Source organism: Cryptomeria japonica, chromosome 5 (assembly GCF_030272615.1).
Source record: "Cryptomeria japonica chromosome 5, Sugi_1.0, whole genome shotgun sequence".
In the NCBI taxonomy this organism is placed as follows: Eukaryota; Viridiplantae; Streptophyta; class Pinopsida; order Cupressales; family Cupressaceae; genus Cryptomeria; species Cryptomeria japonica.
In genome coordinates, this window is record NC_081409.1 from 899864331 (window position 1) to 899886290 (window position 21960).

Genomic DNA, 21960 nt, shown 5'->3' on the forward strand with positions numbered 1-21960 from the left:
GCAAGGTTACTCTTGACAAGGTAGAGCTCCTAACAAGGTTGAGGCAAAATCCCTTGACTGGGTGACTCCTAAGAGGGTTTGTTGATCTTAATCGGGCATATTGTAAGCTCTTAACCGGGCTAAGCCTTTAATTTGGCGCAGTACAAAAGAGTGCAAATACATATTGTGGGTGCTAATTCACACCGTGGTTTTCCTAGTTGGGTTTCCATGTCAAAAATATTTGTTTTCTTGTGGTGGATGCATTGTTGATTTGTGCATTTGATATATTTACTTTTTTTGCATATTTATGAACACTTAAGTGAATGGTTTGTTAAATCAGCTTAGAAGATTGTTTGAGTAGTTATCGGTACAGTTTTGTGAAGTGTTGTAGATTTTATTTATTACTGATTCACCCCCCCTCTTAGTAATAATTGGATCCTTATAATAACAACTAGTATCAGAGTCCGAGGTCCTCTTTGTGCAGAAGCTTAATCGCTTGAGGTAAAGATCCAAGATGATGAAGAAGGAGGCTCCTAAGTTCACAAAGGATAACTACAAAATTTGGAACAACAGAATTAAGATCTACATCAAAGGTATGGGGCCATAGTTCTGGTTGGGTGTGGTTAATAAGTACACACCTCCTACCAGTTCTCTGACTACAGATTAGCTCAAGGAGAAGCAGGAGAATGTTCAAGTATTCGAAGCCATTGTAAGTACTCTTTCTGATTCTGAGTATATTGATGTTCATGGTATAGAAACCGCTTATGATGTTTGGAAAAAATTGAAGCTGATTTATGGTGGAGATGAGCATGTGCAAAAAGATAAAGAAGAAAGCCTAAGAGGCAAGTTTGATGACATGAGGATGATAGAAGGTGAGAACATCACCTAGTACAGACAAAGAATAAAAGAAGTAGTTGGAGGAATCAAAAGTGTTGGTGGAACCATAGTAGAAGACATAATGGTAAGTAAAATGCTTAGAACCTTACTATCTTCTTATGCTATTAGAGTATCTGCTATCAAAGAATAGAGGTTAGTCAACAAAGATAAAGTTACAATTGATTCATTGGTAGGCAAGCTTACTGCTTTTGAATTGAATAGATTTGACAATAGTATACCTAAAGTAGAATCTTCTTTCAAAGTATCCATATATAATGCACCGGTAATAAAAGGAAAGTATGTCTATCATAACAATGAATATAGGTCAAGTCATCATAGTGGCAGTAATGAAGAAGTGAATGGTGAACATAACTTGGTGGAAATTGAGGCTTTATTGGCAAAGAAACTTCCTAGACACACCAGTAAGTACAAAGGCAAGCTTCCTCTTAAGTGCTTCTCATGTAACAAAATAGGACATATTGTTGCTAATTGTCCTAACAGTTATCAGAAAGAAAAGTTCAGAAAGTTTAAGAGAAAAGGTAAGAAACAATGTTATTTTGTAGTAGATGAAGGTGTTACTGATGAGGAATCAAAGGATGAAGATAATGAGGAAATTATTTTGTAGCAGTTAAGGAAGATCTCTCTAAAAAGAAAGCTTTAGTCTCCCATAGTGACAGCAGTGATGAGTGGGTCATTGATAGTGGTTTCTCACACCACATGACCGGTGACAAGAACAAGTTCATCTCACTTGAAGAATTTGATGGTGGAGTAGTGAGATTTGGCAACAATACACCATGCATGGTAAAAGGCAAAGGTTCAATTTCCATAAATGGAAAAAGTAATGATGATGATGTGTATTGGGTTGAAGGATTAAAGAATAACTTGTTGAGTGTTGGTCAGCTATGATAAAGGTTATCATCTTGAGTTCAAGAATAAAGTGTGTAAGATTTTAGGAAGAAAAGGAGAACTGATTGCTACCGGTAAATAGAAAAAAGGTAACTTATTCCATCTGAACACTAATGTTAATAGTTGTTTGGTTGCAAAAGTTGAGGGCAGTTGGCTATGGCATAGAATATTTTGTCATGTAAATTTTGATAATTTGGTTAAGGTCAGCAATTCTAGTATGGTTAGAGGTATGCCACAACTAGTCAAACCAGACAATGTGATTTGTAAGGAGTGTCAGTTGGGTAAGATGACTACTTCTGATGAGGGAACAACCCGAGAAAGAAAAAAACACAACAATTGAGAAACAAAAGAGAAATTTTATTATTATTTGCAACCAACATGCACTACATGCATTGTGATTTCAGAGGATTAAAACCTCACAAGCTGCCACACATGCAGCTTATAGATTCTATAAAATACCCTTCCCACAATACAATCTCCCAACTCTAAGCTCTCAAAAACTCAACTCCAAAAACTAAACTATTTTCCTCAAAGATGAGTCTTAAATAGATTTTCTTTCCTTAGGAGCTAAGATTACATTTGAAATAGAAACTTGGCAGACTAACTAGTGCTAGAACAAGAAACTGCATAATTTCACCGAAGCCAAATTCATTAATTGGAAACTTTCCAAAAAATAATTATCCAACTTCTGGTAGCCATAACTTTAGATCTAACTGTCTGATTTTCAATGATAACACCTTTTTGGAAAGGTTTTAAAAAGATGATGTGGTACATTTCCACCAATTTCTAGGCTCATCTAGAGCCTCTAAAGGATTCAAATTTGACTATGAATAAATTGCAAAAATAAGAAAGGGAAAATCCTGAAACTACAAAAAATAAAAATCTGTTTGGGTGATGCAAAATTTTCCCTTACACTATCGGATGCTCCTGCATCAACTTCCTCTTTCAAAAGCAAATCATTTTCTTCTGAAAATATTTTAGATTTGGTGCACATTGAATTATGTGGTCCTATGAGGACTAGGAGTTTTCAAGGTGATAAATATTTCATGATATTTACTGACGATTATTCAAGAATGATGTGGGTTACATTTTTGAAGGAGAAGTTTGAGGCTTTCAGCAAGTTTAAGGCATTCAAAGCCTTAGTGAAGAATTCACATTAGCTGAATTTTTGAAATACTGTATTGAGAATGGAATCAATAGACAACTATCTACACCAAGGAAACCACAACAAAATGGGTTTGCCGAAAGGAGGAACTCGACCATAGTTGAAGCAGCAAGAACAATGTTGATACAAGGGGATGTACCTAAAATGTTTTGGAGAGAAGCAGCCAGCACTGCAATATACACAATGAACCGGATATTGGTCAAGAAAGGTAGTGACCAAACTCCCTATGAATTATGGTATGGTAATACTCCTAATGTTAGTCATTTCAAAGTCCTTGGCAGCAAGTGGTACATAAAGAGAGATGAGTATACCAGAAGGCTTGATCCTAAAAGTGATGAAGGAACTTTCCTTGGTTACTCAACTAAGAGAAAAGCATTAAAGTGCTTTAACAAAAGAACCAAATAGATTGCGGAAAGTGTTAATGTGAAAGTTGATGAGTGTTATAACAAATTTGATAATACCAGAAATTCTAATGCAGTAGATGAACATAAGCTATTGATTATTGAATGGGAAGTTCAAAATGATATTAAAAAGAATAGTGTGGAGGATGTTTCTCAACCGGTGGAAGAAGAAGAAGAAGATGAAGAGGCTTCTACATCAGAACTGGTTATACCTAGATATGTAAGGTTGAATCACTCTATAGATCAAATAATTGGAGACAAGAATGCTGGAGTACAAACAAGAAGAAAGATCAGAGAAAGCGCTTGTATGATTTCCACAATTGAACCTAAGATAGTAAGGGAAGATCTCAAGGATGATGATTGGATAAAGGCTATGAAGGAGGAGCTTGATCAAATAGAAAATAATAATACTTGGTCACTTGTCCCTAGACCAGCTGATAAAAATGTGATTGGTACTAAGTGGGTGTTCAGGAACAAATTGAATGAAGATGGTGAAGTGATTAGGAACAAGGCTAGACTAGTTTGCAAAGGATATGCACAAGAAGAAGGTGAGGATTATGGAGAAACCTTTGCACCAGTTGCTAGACTTGAAGGAGTAAGAATGCTACTTGTATTTACAGAATTCAAAAGATTCAAGATATACCAAATGGATGCCAAGTTTGCATTCTTGAATGGAATTCTAGAAGAAGATGTTTACATTGAACAATCAGATGAGTTTGCATTGACTGAAGACAAGGACATGGTGTGCAAACTTCATAAATATTTATATGGATTAAAGCAAGCTCTGAGGGCATGGTATGAGAGACTCCATTCACACCTAATAAAGATTGGATTTTAAAGAACTAGTGAGGACAACAACATTTACTTGAAGATAGAAGGAGACACATTATTGATTGCAGAAGTGTTTGTAGATGATATCATATTTGGAGGAGATGATGACATGAGTGTAACTTTTGCAGAAGAAATGAAAAAGGAATTTGAAATGTCTTTGATTGGTGAAAGAAATTTTTTATTGGTTTACAAGTCCAACAGCTAAAAGGAGGAATCTTTATCAGCCAGTCCAAATATATGAAGGAAGTATTGAAAACCTTTGGAATGGAAGACTCTAAACCAGTTGGAACCCCTATGGTTACTAGTTGTAGATTATCCAAGGAAGATGATTCAGATACAGTGGATGAAACTAATTATAGATCAATGATTGGTAAACTTAACTATGTTGTTCATAGCAGACCAAATATTTCTCATGCACTTGGTATAGTGGCTAGATTTCAGAAGTCCTAAAGAGACTAATATGGTGGTAGTGAAGAGAATTTTAAGGTATCTTAAAGGAACTATCGATTATGGATTATGGTATCCATACAAAGAAAACTTCTCTTTGAAGGTGTTCACAGATGTTGATTGGACAGGTAATGTAGATGACCAAAAGAGCACAATCGGTGGTGAATTCTTTCTAGGAGGAAGACTGGTATCCTGGACTAGGAAGAAACAAAGTTGCATTTCTCAGTCTAGAGCAGAAGCAGAGTATGTGACAGCATCTATGAACTGTACTCAAGCAATATGGATGAGACATGTATTAAAAGGATTCAAGGAGAATATGACATAACTGATGGTCATATATTGTGATAATATAAGTGCAATAAATATTTCAAAGAATCCTATATTGCATGCTAGAACAATGGATATTCAACTAAAGTATCATTATCTGAGAGAAAGAGTGCAGGAAAAGAAAGTCAAGATGTATCATGTGTCAAGCAAGGAGTAGCTGGATGACATATTCACTAAGCCATTGCCTAAAGCAACCTTTGAGTATCTCAGAGGAAAGCTAGGGGTTATACCCCTATAGAAGGTCAACTAAGATGTTGTTGCAACATCAATCTGGTGGACTAATTGAAGATCTTTCATTGTGGATTGATGAGAAAATGGTTACTCCTTAGGGGGGAGCAGCAAAGATGAAGAAAACAATAGCAATAGAAGATGAATTTGACACTTTGCACCTTTGGCATTGTTGTCAAAGGGGATGAAGAAAAGTAAAAGGGAAAAGGAACAGTGAAGAGAAGAAAGAGAAGAACCGAGGAAGGGAGAAGAACAAGTGAAACAAAATAGAAGGAAAAAACCAATACAACAGTCATAACAATTAGAGTTCTAGTTTTGCATGGTGAGATTTTGGTGTTGCCATCAATGCCAAAGGGGGAGATTGTTGGCATAACTAATGGAGATGATGATGAGATGAGAATATGACTGGTAAATTTGATATGATTAGGTATATATTGTAATTGATGTCAACTAGTTTGACTGGATGCAAAACTAGCAGAAGAGAGAAGGAGAAGTTGAATCATGCATTACAGTTAGAATTGAGCATTGCAGTTCAGAATATATGTTCATAGCATTGGCATGAGTCTGTGATTGAAATCGCATCAAGTTTTGTAAACCAGAAAGCACATTTATAATTGACTGTTATGAACTCTATGAAGAAGAATGAATATTGGTATGAGATCTTTAACCAGTAATGATTTAAGGTTTTGCGGTGGATCTTATCATGATCATAAGTTAGTGATCACATGTCATAATCCATGTGTTATGATGAGATGGTATTTGATCACGTAGAAGGATCAGATTTCTTGGGAAACAACAAAGTTCTTAGAAGAATGAAACGAGGCTTTGATTTCTTATCAAACTGATGTGTGGTGATCTTTCAACGATGAAAATCATCTAGAAATTTGTTGTAATGATTTGTAATGTATTTTGGCATGATGTTTTGCAACGTTAAATGTAAATTCATTGTATCTTGTTGATGTAATTAGGGTTTGTAGCCACCTTAACTGAAAAGTGTATTCAAGGCTAGTTGGAGAAGAGATTTTGTGTCGGTGGTTTGAGAAGAAGGTATTGACGAACTAGTTTGAAGTGTCTGCATGCGTGTAGCAGAGTTTTAGTGAAGAGTTGTAATCAGATCATTTTCCCTGTTGTTCCCTAATAGTTACAATAGTTTGAAATCCCTTAACCACGTAGATCCTAATAGGTTTGATATTGTAAATCCCTTCACCGGGTGACTCATTAACTTGAGTTTCAAATCCTCTACGAAGGTTACTCTTGACAGGGTCTCTTGATAGGGTAGAGATCCTAACAAGGCTGAGGCAAAATCCCTTGACTGGGTGAATCCTAATAGGGTCTTCTCTTAACCGGGCATATTGTAAGCTCTTAACTAGTCTAGGCATTTAACCTGGCACAGTACAAAAGAGTGCAAATACACAAGTACAAATATAAGGAAAATAATCAAATATAGTTTAATTTAAGACTCTCAAAGGTGAGAAACAAGTACAAACAAGAGAAATGAGAATGAAGATACAATAGCTCAGTTGTAAAGAAGTCAAACTGATAATATTCTATCAACATCATACATATTCAATGAAAAATGACACCTATGCAAATTCTAAGCAGCTTCCTCCCTTGCCACTCTAGAAAATTCCTCAAAATGTATTTTGTCTTAAGAAGCATGCATGGACAAGGGCACTAAAGGATGGTGAATGTGTGACAAAAAAATAAAATAAGGTTATACATGTTAACTAAAATAATTCAATATTTTGTTAAAAATGTTAAAATTGGTTCAAATATTTATCAAGGTATAGCCATCATACTAGGTGTCAACCTATGTTAGCATCTTTGTTGATAAGTATATTACAAATTAGCCCATACATATCTTTTTCCCTCTCCCTTTATATCTCTTCTATTTATCTCTATCTATTTATATCTCTCCCTCTAGATCTATATCTCTCTTTATTTGTCTCCCTCTTCCTTTTTCTCTATCGTTATCTCTACCTCTCTTCCCCCCTTCCCCCCTAACTAGGCATCTCTCTCTCTCTCTCTCTCTCTCTCTCTCTCTCTCTCTCTCTCTCTCTCTCTCTCTACATGTCTCATTCTCTTATCTATACATCACTCTTGCTCTCTCACTATCACAAACATAACATGAGCCTACTTGTAATGTAGTCCAATTACCTTCTTATTCTTTCACTTAAGTTTGGTTCCTTATAAATGTATGCAAAGTTTATTTAAAGCTATTGATCACTTTCTTCATTGGGACCATTGTCACATAAACAACATTGTTTTCTAAATAGCCTATCAATTGACCTCATGCACTACATAAATATATGCAAATAAATATCACTTTTTTGTGATTAACCTTCTATACATCTTCGGCATACCCATTGCACACCAAGGTGCAATCACTAGTAAATAAATAAATGATGATATACCTACTCCATTCATAAAAATATGGTTTTTTTGGAAAAATTAAATTTTACATTTAGAAATCAATAAGAATAAAAAAATGGTATTTTCATAATTATATAAAATAAAACTTAAATTTAGATTGTTGAAAATCATTAATTAAGGTATTCATTGATTAAACTAGTTAAAGAAAAAACTCAATAAATGCAATTGCATCTACGTTTGGAAGGAGGTAACACTTGTTTCATTATAATTTTTTTAGAAAGTAGACAACGAAACTTGATCTTTTACTGAATTTGACTAACACCGATTGAGGAGTTTATGGAAGGAATTGGGCTATGCCGATCGCAGATGTTGTAGAATAGAATTTGCAATGGATATGGCATAGAAGGGCTAGGTTGGATTAACTTGAAGCTTGCCAAGTGAATGCAACTGGACTACAAACAACTTGTGTTCCCCCACTAATACAAGTCCAACGTTTCTCTCCAAAACCATCTTGGTCTTGCATCATATGCAGATGGGCTTCTTCGATTGCTTTCGAATTTCACACTTTAGCTGACTTTATCGTAGAGTCTTTTGAACACTAATGTCTAGGGCTCTACGCTGATGTTTACCCCAGGAGGGCTCTTCACACTCACTCCATACACCACATTACCCTCTGCACCCACATTCGTCACACTTCTTTTGCTCACCTTAATCGATTTTTTGCCCGACTTAAACACAACAGAAAATGATGGGTAGTTGAGATCTCCGGCTTCCAAACTGGAGTTGGGTCAGGAAACTGACTCCTTTGTGAGAAGAGCAATTTGTTGCCTGGTGTAGTTGAGAGAGCAGAGGAAGGTGATGTAATAGAGAGCAGCCCTTGGATCCACGTGGCCTGTACCCATAACAAAATGAATGGCTGCTTCTGTTGTAAATGAATCTTTAATAGCCTTCCCCTTATTATCCACGGTGTAGGAAGACGTCATTAGCGTTGATTTAATGGTGGCAGGGCTCCACGTGGGATGGATGGCTCTTATGAGCGTTGCAATTCCACTGATGCGGGGATACGCCATCGATGTCCCATAATTTAAGGTATAGTTTGTGGCGCCTCCTACGTATGCTGCCAATATGTTGACTCTAGGAGCGACGATATCAGGCTTGATGACAGAAGGATATGCTGCACTCGGGGCCCTCGATGAAAAAGAAACCACATGAGTGATAAAGGATGATCCTAATGAAGGCTCAAATCAATCAAACCTATACAAGTAGGCCACATAATCAACTATGCCTGTAGCAATGACCTTCTCAAGTATCTGAGCTCACCAATAGTCACATCACTGGGAGAGAACTTAAGAAACCTACCATCGCCATGATTACAAATCTAATAAATGGAAAGAAAATTCTATGATATATCGAGAGCAAGAAGAACATCATCAATGCAACCATCTTGCATCTGAATTAAGCCTATCCCAAGAAATGGAATCTATGAAGAGTTGGACCAACAACGATATGAGTACTACTTTTGAAAAGAGTCAAGAAGATCCATGATATGAATCATGTGATGTGAAGTACCAGAATCAAGAATCCAACAATCAGTAGTAGAGGACAAAAGCCTAGCTAAAATAGGATGTACTTTTCCCAAGGAAGAAGACTTAGTCATGGCAATATTGTGCTTCCTTGTAGCTTCCTCCAATGCTACTAGCCTCACAAAATAATGTTCATCATTATGCGTAGATTTTCCACAAAAGGAAAAAGTTTTATTCCTCTTCTTAGACTTAGAGAATGACTCCCCTAAGTTAGAAGGAGGAGGAGGTGTAGGATTCTAGTCAAGTGTGATCATTCTTCACCTTAGGTTTGGAGGGAGGCTAACAACCTATAGAGGAATATCTATCTTAGGCTTCCCTTGGAAGATTGAGCCATCAAAGTGTGACTCTTAGGAAGAGAATCCATCTAAATCAACTTAGCCTACTGCCTACTTAGGCCATCAAAAAATGCCTTAAATTAAGGCAATTTATGATCTTCTCCCACAACATCCATAGAAGAATAAAAATTAGAGATAAATACCTCAAAAGAACCTCTTATCTTAGACAAGATTAAGAAGATACACTCCTTGTCATCTTTGGCATGACCATATCCTTTCAATCATGACAACATCAACTTGAACTATGTAAGGAAATCCTGAATAGTGGGAAATGAATTTGGAGAAAAAAAATGAGATTTGCTTCAAGCTCTACAAGATCCTAAACTAATGGACCTTACCATACAAGTTATAAGCTTATCCCACACCTCTTTAGGTGTCTTGCAGTTTGCAACATGAAACAAAAAAGTTATCAAAATATGGAGACCTATGAGTCATTTTGCCTCATCCATTTTATTTCAGTGAACATGCTACTCAAATACCTTAGTAAACTTGGGTTGATCTTCATCCTACATTGGCCAAAGACCCAAAGATTGTAACAACTATGATATCTTGAACTTCCATGTGTGATAATTGTGTGGAGTGATAAATTTAATCCTTGGGTTCAACATGATGTACAAATGAACACAAAAGGACCAATATGCTGCTTACACCCCCTAGAATGGATAAAACAAAAAATTTGCAATACCAAACACCACTTTGCAAAATTGTACTAGATAGAAACAACAAAAACAATGTGCAATTTCAAGCCACTTAAGCTATCAAAAAATGACATAATATTCGAAAACTATCTCAATCACAACAAAGTTCATCCAAACAACCTTTTGATGATATCTTGTTTGTCAAAATTTGCCTTTGTTTGCAAAAGTTGTACAAGTTTGAAAATAATGACTTGTAAAAGGAACTTCGAAGATCAAATCATGCTCCTAGTCCCACCATGTGACCACCAAAGCAACGAGTGTGAAAAAATTGGGAACCCTTGCTCCAAGTTAATCTTGATAAAAGATATTTGTGGCGGGTTCTTGCACCACGTAAGCTCCAAATCACCAAGTCAACAATGTCACCATGCCCTAGGTTCCTGTGCCACGCATCCTCCGAATCACAAACTAATTAGAATGAAGAGAGAGCTGTGAGAAGATAGGAAGATTGCGCTGTAAAGAAGATAGGAAGATTGCAAACGGAAACGCCACGCAAGGGAAGACAACGATCTGAGCACACAAAATGCAAATCTTAGCCCAGTGAACACGCGAGCTGCTGAGCACTTTGTCGCCAAATGTAATGGCGCGGGTGATGGCATAGCTGTGGAGTACCAAACTCCACCCAATAGAAAAGCTGGAGCTGATGCAATAATGATCTCAAAATTGTGAAAAACCAATGCACAGAAAGAGGTTGCAGTGTCGACACGCCCAGAAGTTTGACCTGCAAAACAAACGAAACCTTGACGACAACAAAGGGAAGCAAAACCTTGACGACGACAAACAAAACCTTGATCTTAAAAATATTATTGAAAATAAAATCAAATAACTTTTTTATTAAAATATTGAATGATGCCTTTGGTGGTCTTACATTAAGCATCCTAGACAACAAAATTTAGGCATGGTGCCCAAAGTAAGGTATACGAGGGAAATTATGATAGTTATTCTATGTAGCCCACTTCTTCTTGATAAAGTCATGTATCATCCTTGGAACTCTTTCCTTTGTTCATAGTTCTTCTTCTCAACCAAGCATTTAAAATTTAATAAATTTTATATCTAGATCTCTTAGGAACTTTTTACCTCCAATCTATTTCCCACTATGAAGTAATATCCCTCTTTATATATTTAATTAGAAATAGTTATTTTTAGATTAGAAAAATTGAAAACAAGTCATATGTACAAACATTCTAGTAATTTAATCTCACAAATACATTAAAAAGTTACACATAAAACTACACAAACCAATATTCATTCGATTTAAATATTATTATATGTTCCTCTAGGTAATCTCTCCCACTTCAATTTTTCTAATACTAGCTCATCCTTAGAGTATATATTTTCCTTCTCATTCTTATCTACACGACCCATTTTCATCTACATTGGCATGCTATCCTTTTTCATTTTTTTAACAAACCTAAAAAAAAATTAAAATTCACCTTTCATAGTGTAAGACATCCTACATCTCTCAACAAGAATTGTTTAATACAACTATCAAAACATAAAAGGAGGAAACACACTTATTCTTCCTTTTATTGATTGTCCTTATAGGCTCCTTGATTGAAATAATGGAAATTCTATCCCTTATTATAGTCGACCCTGCCAAGAGGTAGTGATATTAAACTTGGAGATATTTACCTCCTTTTAATATAGGTAGAATAGATTCCCATCTTGCCTAAATTCATGAGAAAAAATATTCACCAAAATAATATTGCAAGAATAAAATAGGTTATAAAATGTAAGAGTAGAATACATTCATCTTTATTTGAAATCTACTTTAGTGTGGTAATCGAAGTAGCCTATAAATTGATGTGTTGTCATGTAGAATCAATCTCAAAATATTAAAATATGTATATAAATGAAGAGACATGGTTCGATGTAGATACAAAATATATATTCATTATTAAAAAATATTTGTTTTCCCAATACATTCAATCAGTTTTACATAAGTATCTTGAGCATTGGAGCACCTTTGATTTTGGTCAAAGGTAGTACTTCACTCACCAAGTTTGTTCATATTTTAATTCATCAAAAAGCCTCTTGGAGGATAATTTATAGATGAAAAGTTGAAGTTGTTATGCTTGGTAAGGATAACATCAGATGAGACAAGATACCCAGATGTATGAAGAAAATACAGGGTTGTTGTGGTAGCTAGCTAACTAGTATTTGACACAAAATAAGAAACATCATAAAATGTAGCAATGAAAGAAGGTATCTTGATAAGGAAGGAGGACAAAACTTCGATGATAAAAACATCTTTAAAATATTGAGATAGAAAAATTAAAACATTAACAATTAAAATGATTAAAAATGAAACCTTAAGGGGAACCCAAGTGTCAATAGGATTGGCAAGAGTAGGGTCAAATAGCGATTCACAAACCTTAAAATGAAGTGTATAGAAATGAATTGGTAATAAGAGAAATTAAATTGTGGAAATTTATAGCTGCTAGTTTGGGTGAATAAATGAGTGGGATGTGACAAAAATTGTGCATTTATAGGGTACAGATAAGGTCAAATGGATGGAACTATGTACAAGGAGAAGTGAATAAAAGTGGATCGAGATTAGAGAATGGACCAAACCTAGAACAAGTGTGCTGCAAGTCACTATATAATTTGATTAAAGCATTCCCTAGGTATATATATCTGAAACTAAATAGAAATTTCCATGGGTATGGAAAATTCATGACTAAATTTAAATAATATCTAAAAATAATTGAACTTGTTAAACTTAATTGGAAGAATAGAGACATTACAATATAATTGTGGAATTATAATTTTCTTAGAAAGTAAACAATGAATTAAAAATTAAAAAAAACTAGACATTTTATTGAATTTGAATAACATTGATTGAGGAGGACATGGAAGAAATTGGGCGATGTCGATTGTGGATGTTGTAGGGTAGAATTTGCATGTTAGAGCTATGATGGATTAATTTGAAGATTGTTTCATAAGGGTAATAAAACCTACAATTTTAAAATACATAATAAAATAAAGAAAATTTGATTATTATTATTATTTAAAATGTTTATATCCTTAATATCACTATATATCACAAGATACACTCATAAGAATACATGAGAATTAAAGTTAACAAAACACATTCAACACAAACACGGTTTCACATCTTAAAAAAATGCACGCACACACACACACACACACACACACACACACACACACACACACACACATATATAATTGGAGTCGTCCATATGGATCTTGGTTGGTTGATTGGCTTCTCACGAGATTGTCACTATGTTGTTTCCCCTATTTCTAACTCGCTCATGTGAACCTTGCACACTCAAAGTATAGTCAACTCATGATTGTATGAAAATATAACTGAAGTAATATAATGATTCAACATCATATATATCACTTTTCTATACTAAACAATAGATTCTTGTGAAATAAAACATACATACACATATCATATTGGCATTTGTTTTATAATGGGTATAGAGTGCACACACACATAAATATATATGTATATATCTCACGTCAAAAATAAACATGAATAAGATAAAATATCAAAATTATATAAATCCATGAAAAATGTGCATTGGGCTCACAAAATAACCATGTCCAGAACTCATGTATATAGTAAGGATGAAATTGTGCCATAATATATAAAGACGGTGTCACATAGCTTTGATGTGAAACAAGAAGGCGTCTCACACCAATAAACCTACAAACCATCAATAAAATTCTATGTATTTCCATTTTATCTTAAGTTTTATTCTCACCTTAACATTCTCAATCCCTCGCAAATATTGACAAATATTAATCTTCCGAATTTCAGAATATTCATGTTTTCATAGGGGAAAAAAAAATACATGAAACATAATTGATATTACTCCAATACCAACATAGAACAAAAGAAAATAGAAAACAAAAGTTTAACATTATAAAAAAAAATTAAAAGATAAGTATTATTATATTTATTCAGTTTCTTTAGTACATCAAATGGATTGAGTTTATAAAGTCATTATTTTTTGTTTTAAGAATAACTTCCTACCCAATGAAAAAACTAACTAGATTATTAAATATAAACCTTATTTGGTAACATGGCGCACATGAAACAAATCGGGCAATGTTGATCGTGGATGCTGTAGAGCAGAATTTGCAATGGATATAGCATAGAAGGGGTAGGTTGGATTAGTTAATGCATTCGGAAAAAAAATCGATAGTATCTACCTTTAGAAGGAACCAACCAATAATTGTGTAATTATAATTTTGCTAGAAAGTAGACAATGAATTAAAAGAAACTTGAATTTGAATAACACCGATTGAGGAGTACATGGAAGAAAGTGGGCGACGGCGAGCGTGGATGTTGTAGAGTAGAATTGGCAGTGCATATAGGCTAGCAGGGCTAGGTTGGATTAATTTGAAGATTGCCAGGTGAACGCAACCGGACTACGAACAACTTGTATTCCCCCATCAATGCAAGTCCAACGTATCTCTCCAAAATCATCTTGGTTACCCTCAGATGCAGATGGGCTTCTTCGATTGCTTTCAAATTTCACACTGTAGCTGGCTTTATCGTAGAGTTTTTTGAACACTAACGTCTGGGGCTCCACGCTGATGTTTACGCCAGGAGGGCTCTTCACATTCACTCTATACACCACATTACCCTCTGCACCCACATTCATCAACTTCTTCTGCTCACCTTGATCGAATTGTTGCCCGGCTTGAACACAATAGAAAACGATGGATAGTTGAGATCTGCGGCTTCCAAATTGGATTTGGGACAGGAAACTGGATCCTTTGTGAGAAGAGAAATTTGTCGTCTGGTGTAATTGAGCGAGCAGAGAAAATCTATATAATCTTGCGGTGCCATGTTGTAGACAAGCCCAGGATCTAGAGCAGCCCTTGGGTCCACATGGCCTGCACCCATATCAAATGAGTCGGCTGCCTCCATTGTAACTGAATCTTTGATAGCCTTCCCCTGATTATCCACGGTGTAGGAAAACGTCATGAGCGCTGATCTGATGGCGGCTGGGCTCCATGTGGGATGGATGGCTTTTATGAGCGCTGCAATTCCGCTGATGTGGGGACATGCCATCGACGTCCCGGACCGTAACTCATAGATTGCAGCTCCTCCCACGCCTGCTGCCAATATGAACCTACCGGGAGCAACGATATCAGGCTTGAGAACAGAGGGATATGCTTCGCTCGGGCCCCTGGACGAAAAAGAAGCCACAGTGGGAGCGGGGGTTGCATTCCCCACGATAATCAATCCTGGGAGACGCATGGTAGCCGTGACGTTGTTCAGCCTTGAATTGATGTAGGATTTGATTTTCTCTCCAGCTGAAAAGCTCACGCTGATAGCCGGCAGACTATTTGGGCTGGTAAGCAGCTGCTCTGCTCCGAGGAGCTCACCATTGGCCAAAATAACGCCTGCACCTCCTGCTCTAGCGACTTCGTCGGCACCTCCATTACTTACATATAACAACTTATCCCACAGAACTATCTTACCTTTTACCACGTTGGGGTCGAGGCTGCCATCAAGACAACGCTTTGAGCTGTTGCTGGCGGAGACATATACGAGAGGGAATGGCCCTTGCAATTTTCCATCTCCTTTGAAGATGGAGGTGCCTCTCAATATCTCTGTTGATAAGTGATGCTGCTCTAGCATGCAGCTCCATGCAACTCCAGTTTGGACATGAAGCTATCCATTCATCACCATGCATAAGCTATTTTTAGTTAGTAGTTTTTTTTATTTATTCATGCAAATAAAGCATGTACTCCAACATGCATGAATCCTTAGGACTATTTTTAGTTTTGCTTTTTGCATGAGTTTGTTTTTAGTAAATAAAGCATGTTGTGCATGCACTTATTGTATTCTTAATTTAGGGAGTAGTTTGTTTTTTTTAGTTTGAGAGCCTTAGTAGCTTTCCATGCAAAGCTAGGAATATATTTAGAATTGCAGTTATTATTTATTCTTCTAGACTGCAAATTCTTTATATATACAGCCTCTATGTAATTTTTTAATTAAGCTTCAATAAAGATATTGGTGTTTTCTTCTTTTTGTTGTTATTGTTTGCTAATCAGTTGGTTCAGAGAGGATAGGTCAGGTTCAAAATTCTACAAGTGGTATCAGAGCAAGTAAAATTGTTTTGGGTTAAAGTTTTATTGTTGGAATTTCGCCAAAGTTAATCATGTCAAATTCTAACCATATGCCCATTCCAGAATTTGATGGAAATGATTATGATTATTGGTGCATTAAAATGCCGACTTTTTTGATTGGAAAAGATTTGTGGGAGATTATTGAATCAGGTTATGAAGAGCCAACTGATTGGAATGCCCTTACAACCAATGAAAGAACAGCAAGAAAGGAAGCAAGGAAAAAGAACGCTCAAGCTTTGTTTCACATTCAGATAGCTCTTGATAAGAGCTTATTTCCAAGAATATCAGGAGCAACAACTGCCAAAGATGCTTGGAAGACTCTACAAGAAGCTTACCAGGGTAGTGATCAAGTTAAAGTGGTCAAGCTTCAGACATTGAAGCGAGAGTTCAAGAATTTGAAGATGCAAGAAGCTGAAAGTATAAGTGATTATTGTGTTAGAGTCAAAGATGTGGTCAATAAAATGGCTACACTTGGAGAAATTGTAAGCAATGAAGTTTTGATTAAAAAGGTGTTGAGATCTTTGACACCCAGATGGAATCATGTAGCAATAATCATAGAAGAAAGCAAGGATTTGACAAAACTACAGTTTGATCAACTGGTTGGATCCCTGATGTCTCATGAAGAAAGATTGAAAGATTCTTTTGAAGGTGTAGAGAAAGCATTTTCCTCTAAATTGCTAATCACAAAAAATGAAGATGCAAGTAGCAGTAGTGCCAAAATCAATCAAGGCCAAGGTAAAGGGCAAAGCCAAAATTCTTCAAGAGGTAGAGGAAGAAGTGGCTCAAGAGGAAGTGGTGGTTTCAGAGGAAGAGGTAGAGGCAGATTTGATAAGAGAAATGTTCAATGTTACCATTGTAATAGGTATGGCCACTTTGAAAGAGAATGCAGATTGAAAGAAGGTAAAAGTGCTAACTATGCTCAAGAAAGTAGTGATAATCCTCCTGATCACTTATTTTTATCTTATGCCAAGGGTGAAAATACTAGTAAAGATGTTTGGTACCTAGATTTTGGATGCTCTAACCATATGATAGGGAATGAGAAGTTGTTCTCAACAAAGGATGGAAGTTTCAAATCCAAGATCCAGCTTGGTGATGATAAATCATTGAAGGTTGCTGCCAAAGGAGCTATGGAGGTCCAAACAAAAGAAGGTATAAAGAGTATTCATGATATTTATTATACTCCACAATTGAAGCACAATTTGTTAAGTGTTGGGCAGCTATGTGAGAAAAATTATAAAGTAGTCTTTGAGAATAAGACTTGTACTATCTATGATAAGAATAAGGATAATAGGGTGATCACTATTGTTCCTATGACAAGAAATAGGATGTTCCCCTTGAGGTTTGGTGAACATAACAATAGTTTGGCAAATATGGCTTATGAAGATTCAAGTTGGTTATGGCATCTCAGGTATGGACATTTAAATTTTCATAGTTTGAAGTTTCTAACCTCACATGCATTAGTTTATGGTTTGCCCAAGGTTGAGGAACACAAGGAGGTTTGTGAAGGTTGTGCTAAAGGAAAGCATGCAAGAGAAAAGTTTCCAAAGGGCAATGCATGGAGGGCTCATCACCCACTTTAGCTTGTTCATTCAGATATATGTGGTCCTATGCAGACTAAGAGTTTGGGTAAGTCATCATATTTCATCACTTTTATTGATGATTACTCACGAAATTGTTGGGTATATTTTTTGAAGGCCAAAGATGAAGCCTTGGATATATTCAAGAAGTTTAAAGCCCTTGTGGAAAATGAGAAAGGGTGCAAGATCAAATGTTTAAGGACTGATCGTGGAGGAGAATTTTGCTCAAAGGCTTTCCAAAATTATTCTGATTTTAATGGCATCAAGAGGCAACTTACTACTGCATACACACCTCAACAGAATGGAGTAGCTGAAAGGAAGAATCATACTGTGGTTGAAATGGCAAGGTGCATGTTACAAACCAAGGGATTGAGCAATTCTTATTGGGGAGATGGAGTTGCTACAGCGGTGTACATCCTCAACCGTAGCCCCACCAGTACACTAGAAAAGATGACTCCTTATGAAGCTTGGTATGGTAAAAGGCCTAATGTTAATCATTTCAAAGTTTTTGGTTGTTTGGCTTATGTGCATGTACCAGATCAGAATAGACAGAAGTTAGATGCAAAGAGTGAGTCATGTATTTTTATTGGGTATAGTGAGAAAAGCAAGGCTTATAGATTGTATAATCCCCTCACTAACAAGATTATTGTCTCAAGAAATGTGATTTTTGATGAAGGGGGAGTTTATGGTCATAAAAAAGGCCATGTTGAGAAGCCAAAATCTATTTTGAATGATGATATAATTGCTGATATTGATCATGAGCAGCCAACTAATGTTTCTATATCCAATGGTTTAACTCCACGAAGCAACCCTTCATCAAGTTCTTTAGTACCAAGTTCAAGTCCAGCTTCTTCTCCAAGTTCTACAAGGAAAGTAAGGAGATTGAGTGATATCTACCAGAGGAGTGGAAATCAAGTACATGAAGAAAACCTAGTAGGTGAAACAGTGAATTTTGCTTTATTAGCCAAGGCTAATTTTGAACCATCATTTTTTGAAGATGCATGTACTAATGAGGTTTGGGTGAAAGCCATGAAAGAAGAGATGGATTCCATTCACAAGAATGATACTTGGGAGTTAACAGAACTTCCACATGACAAAAAAAGGATTGGAACCAAATGGGTCTACAAGACCAAGTTTAACAGTGATGGGAGTGTTGAAAGACACAAGGCAAGATTAGTTGCTAAAGGCTTCACACAAAAGTATGGAATTGATTATGAAGAGACATTTGCACCAGTAGCAAGACAAGAGACCATAAGAATGTTGATTTCATTAGCAGCTCAGAAGAAGTGGAGAATACATCATATGGACGTGAAAAGTACCTTCTTGAATGGGTACTTAGAAGAGGAAGTGTATGTGGAGCAGCCACAAGGTTTTGAAGTGGAAGGAAAAGATAATTATGTCTACAAGTTGAAGAAGGCTTTGTATGGCCTCAAGCAAGCACCAAGAGCATGGTATGCCAGGATTGATGGATATTTTCAGGAGAATGGCTTCCAGAGAAGTAAGAGTGATCCTACCCTTTACTACAAACAAGAAGGTACTGATATTCTCATCATAAGTTTGTATGTTGATGATCTTTTGTATATGGGTAGTAGTTCTAAGATGAAAGATGAATTCAAAGCTGCTATGATGAAAGAATTTGAGATGAAAGATCTTGGTCTAATGAAATATTTTCTAGGAATGGAGGTTTATCAAAGTAAGGATGAGATTTTCATTTGTCAAACAAAGTATGCACAGGATATGCTGAAGAAATTTAATATGACTGATTGTAACCCTGCCTCCACTCCAAGTGCTCATGGAGATTTGTTATGTAGAGATGATGGTGTTGATTTAGTTGATGAGACAACTTACAGAAGTATTGTGGGGAGCTTGATGTTTCTAATCCACATGAGGCCTGATATTGCCTATTCAGTTTCACTTGTTTCAAGGTATATGACAAATCCATCTGAAATACATATGAAGGCAGCCAAGAGGATTTTGAGCAAGTACACAAGCTCTTTGGCTCAGAAAAGTTTTGGAAGAAATTGAAGAAAAACAAATTCAGCCTACAGTAATTTATTGTGACAATGTGAGTGCCATCAAGTTAGCTAAGAATCCAATTCATCACAACAGAACTAAGCATTTTGATTTGAAATATCACTTCATACGAGATTTGGTGCAAAAGAAGGATGTCGAATTGAAGCACATCAACACCCAGGATTAGCTACCAGATATATTCACCAAAGCAGTTGCGAAAGCTCAGTTTATAGCACTACGAGATAAGATTGTCAGCCCTCTCAGCATCAAGGGGGAGTATGTTGATAAGTGATGCTGCTCTAGCATGCAGCTCCATGCAACTCCAGTTTGGACATGAAGCTATCCATTCATCACCATGCATAAGCTATTTTTAGTTAATAGTTTTTTTTGTTTATTCATGCAAATAAAGCATGTACTCCAGCATGCATGAATCCTTAGGACTATTTTTAGTTTTTCTTTTTGCATGAGTTTGTTTTTAGTAAATAAAGCATGTTGTGCATGCACTTATTGTATTCTTAATTTAGGGAGTAGTTTGCTTTTTTTAGTTTGAGAGCCTTAGTAGCTTTCCATGCAAAGCTAGGAATATATTTAGAACTGCAGTTATTATTTATTCTTCTAGACTGCAAATTCTTTATATATATAGCCTCTATGTAATTTTTTAATTAAGCTTCAATAAAGATATTGGTGTTTTCTTCTTTTTGTTGTTATTGTTTGCTAATCAGTTGGTTCAGAGAGGATAGGTCAGGTTCAAAATTCTACAATCTCCTGGTTGCCCAATACTAGAGAAGCATGGAAATCTCTGTCGATGCCGCTCGTACCTATGGTTGTAATCCATGGCGCTGTGTTACTCTGAGTATGAACATCTGGTCCATCGTTGCCTGCCGCGGCAGAAACAAATACTCCCTTTTCTGTCACCCCGAACGCGGCTATGGCGCTGAGACTCTCATGGAATGGCACATCTTCTGAGGTTAATGAGATAGAAATGATGTCGACGCCATCAGCAATGGCTTGTTCCATAAAAGTAGCGATGTCGTTCGAATCGCAACCGTCTCTCCAGCAAGCTTTGTAGATGGCCAGCCTGGCATGAGGAGCCATTCCTCTAGCCGTTCCGTTGGCGAAACCGAGGAGACTGGCACCTCTTACCCCAGCTCCCGCGGTAGTTGAGGCCACATGTGTGCCATACTTTTGGGAGTCTCTGGGAGACATGTACTCCAACGTTTCGCTAATTTTAGATTGATTATTCTAGTAGCCTTTGTAGAAGTACCAAGCTCCAATGATTTTTCTATTACAGTGTGTCGAATTGAAGGCCCGCCCGCTTTCACACGTGCCTTTCCATCAGGAGGGAACAGGTCCAAGGCCTGCATAGTTGAAGCTTTCATGTTCAGGAAATATGCCGTAGTCAATCACACCCAGGATAATATCTTCGCGGCCACGAGTGGACTATTGAGACCATAATCCAGGAAAAGAAGAGGAGGATGAGAGAACTAATAACTCTGGCATGTGTGTAGTGGCAACCTTATCGAGGGAGGAAGGGATCACGGCCAACCACCCCTCCATACCCTCCATTGCTTCTGCCTCTGCTTCGCTCAGCCTCATAGCAAAGCCGTGCAAGAGAGTATCATGTGTGTATAACAAGTCATTTGCATTTGCAGTGGGATCCGATCCCAAGATGTGGCTGAGCATTGAAAAGTACCAGTGTTGATGTAAATTGAAATGCTAGGGTTTCATGGACTTGATCATATGAACAATATAGGCCTTTCTTACTTCTTCTTTTATGGCCTTGCCCATGTTAGGATGAAGAAACAAATTTAAACAGTGGATTAAAACAAAATTATAAACACACAACACAGACAAATGAGACACACAGATTTATCGTGGTTCGACAATTGCCTACATCGACACTTGAAGTAGGGGAATCAATCGATTAATAACTAATCTGGTTTACACATACACAACTGCAAGCAGCTCCAGAATTCACCTCTACAAATGAATTACAATCAACTCTTAAAGAGCTTGCAAGGAGAAGTTGAAGAGCCAAGAGTTTTGGCGGCAAGAGGAAGAAGTTTGTTGGACTTCACTTCCAACAATCTCCCACTGAAGGCTAATG

The 21960-nt window shown here is 36.5% G+C and overlaps 1 protein-coding gene across 1 annotated transcript; it reads right to left on the reverse strand.

Annotated features, from left to right (window-relative positions):
* Positions 1-14785: 14785 nt before the first annotated feature.
* LOC131034709 (subtilisin-like protease SBT1.5) lies at positions 14786-20948 on the reverse strand. The gene is made up of 2 exons (XM_059221199.1): positions 20672-20948; positions 14786-15765 (listed from the first exon to the last, which is right to left on the reverse strand). Exons 1-2 carry the CDS (start codon positions 20946-20948, stop codon positions 14786-14788), a joined length of 1257 nt encoding a protein of 418 aa, XP_059077182.1.
* Positions 20949-21960: the final 1012 nt, after the last annotated feature.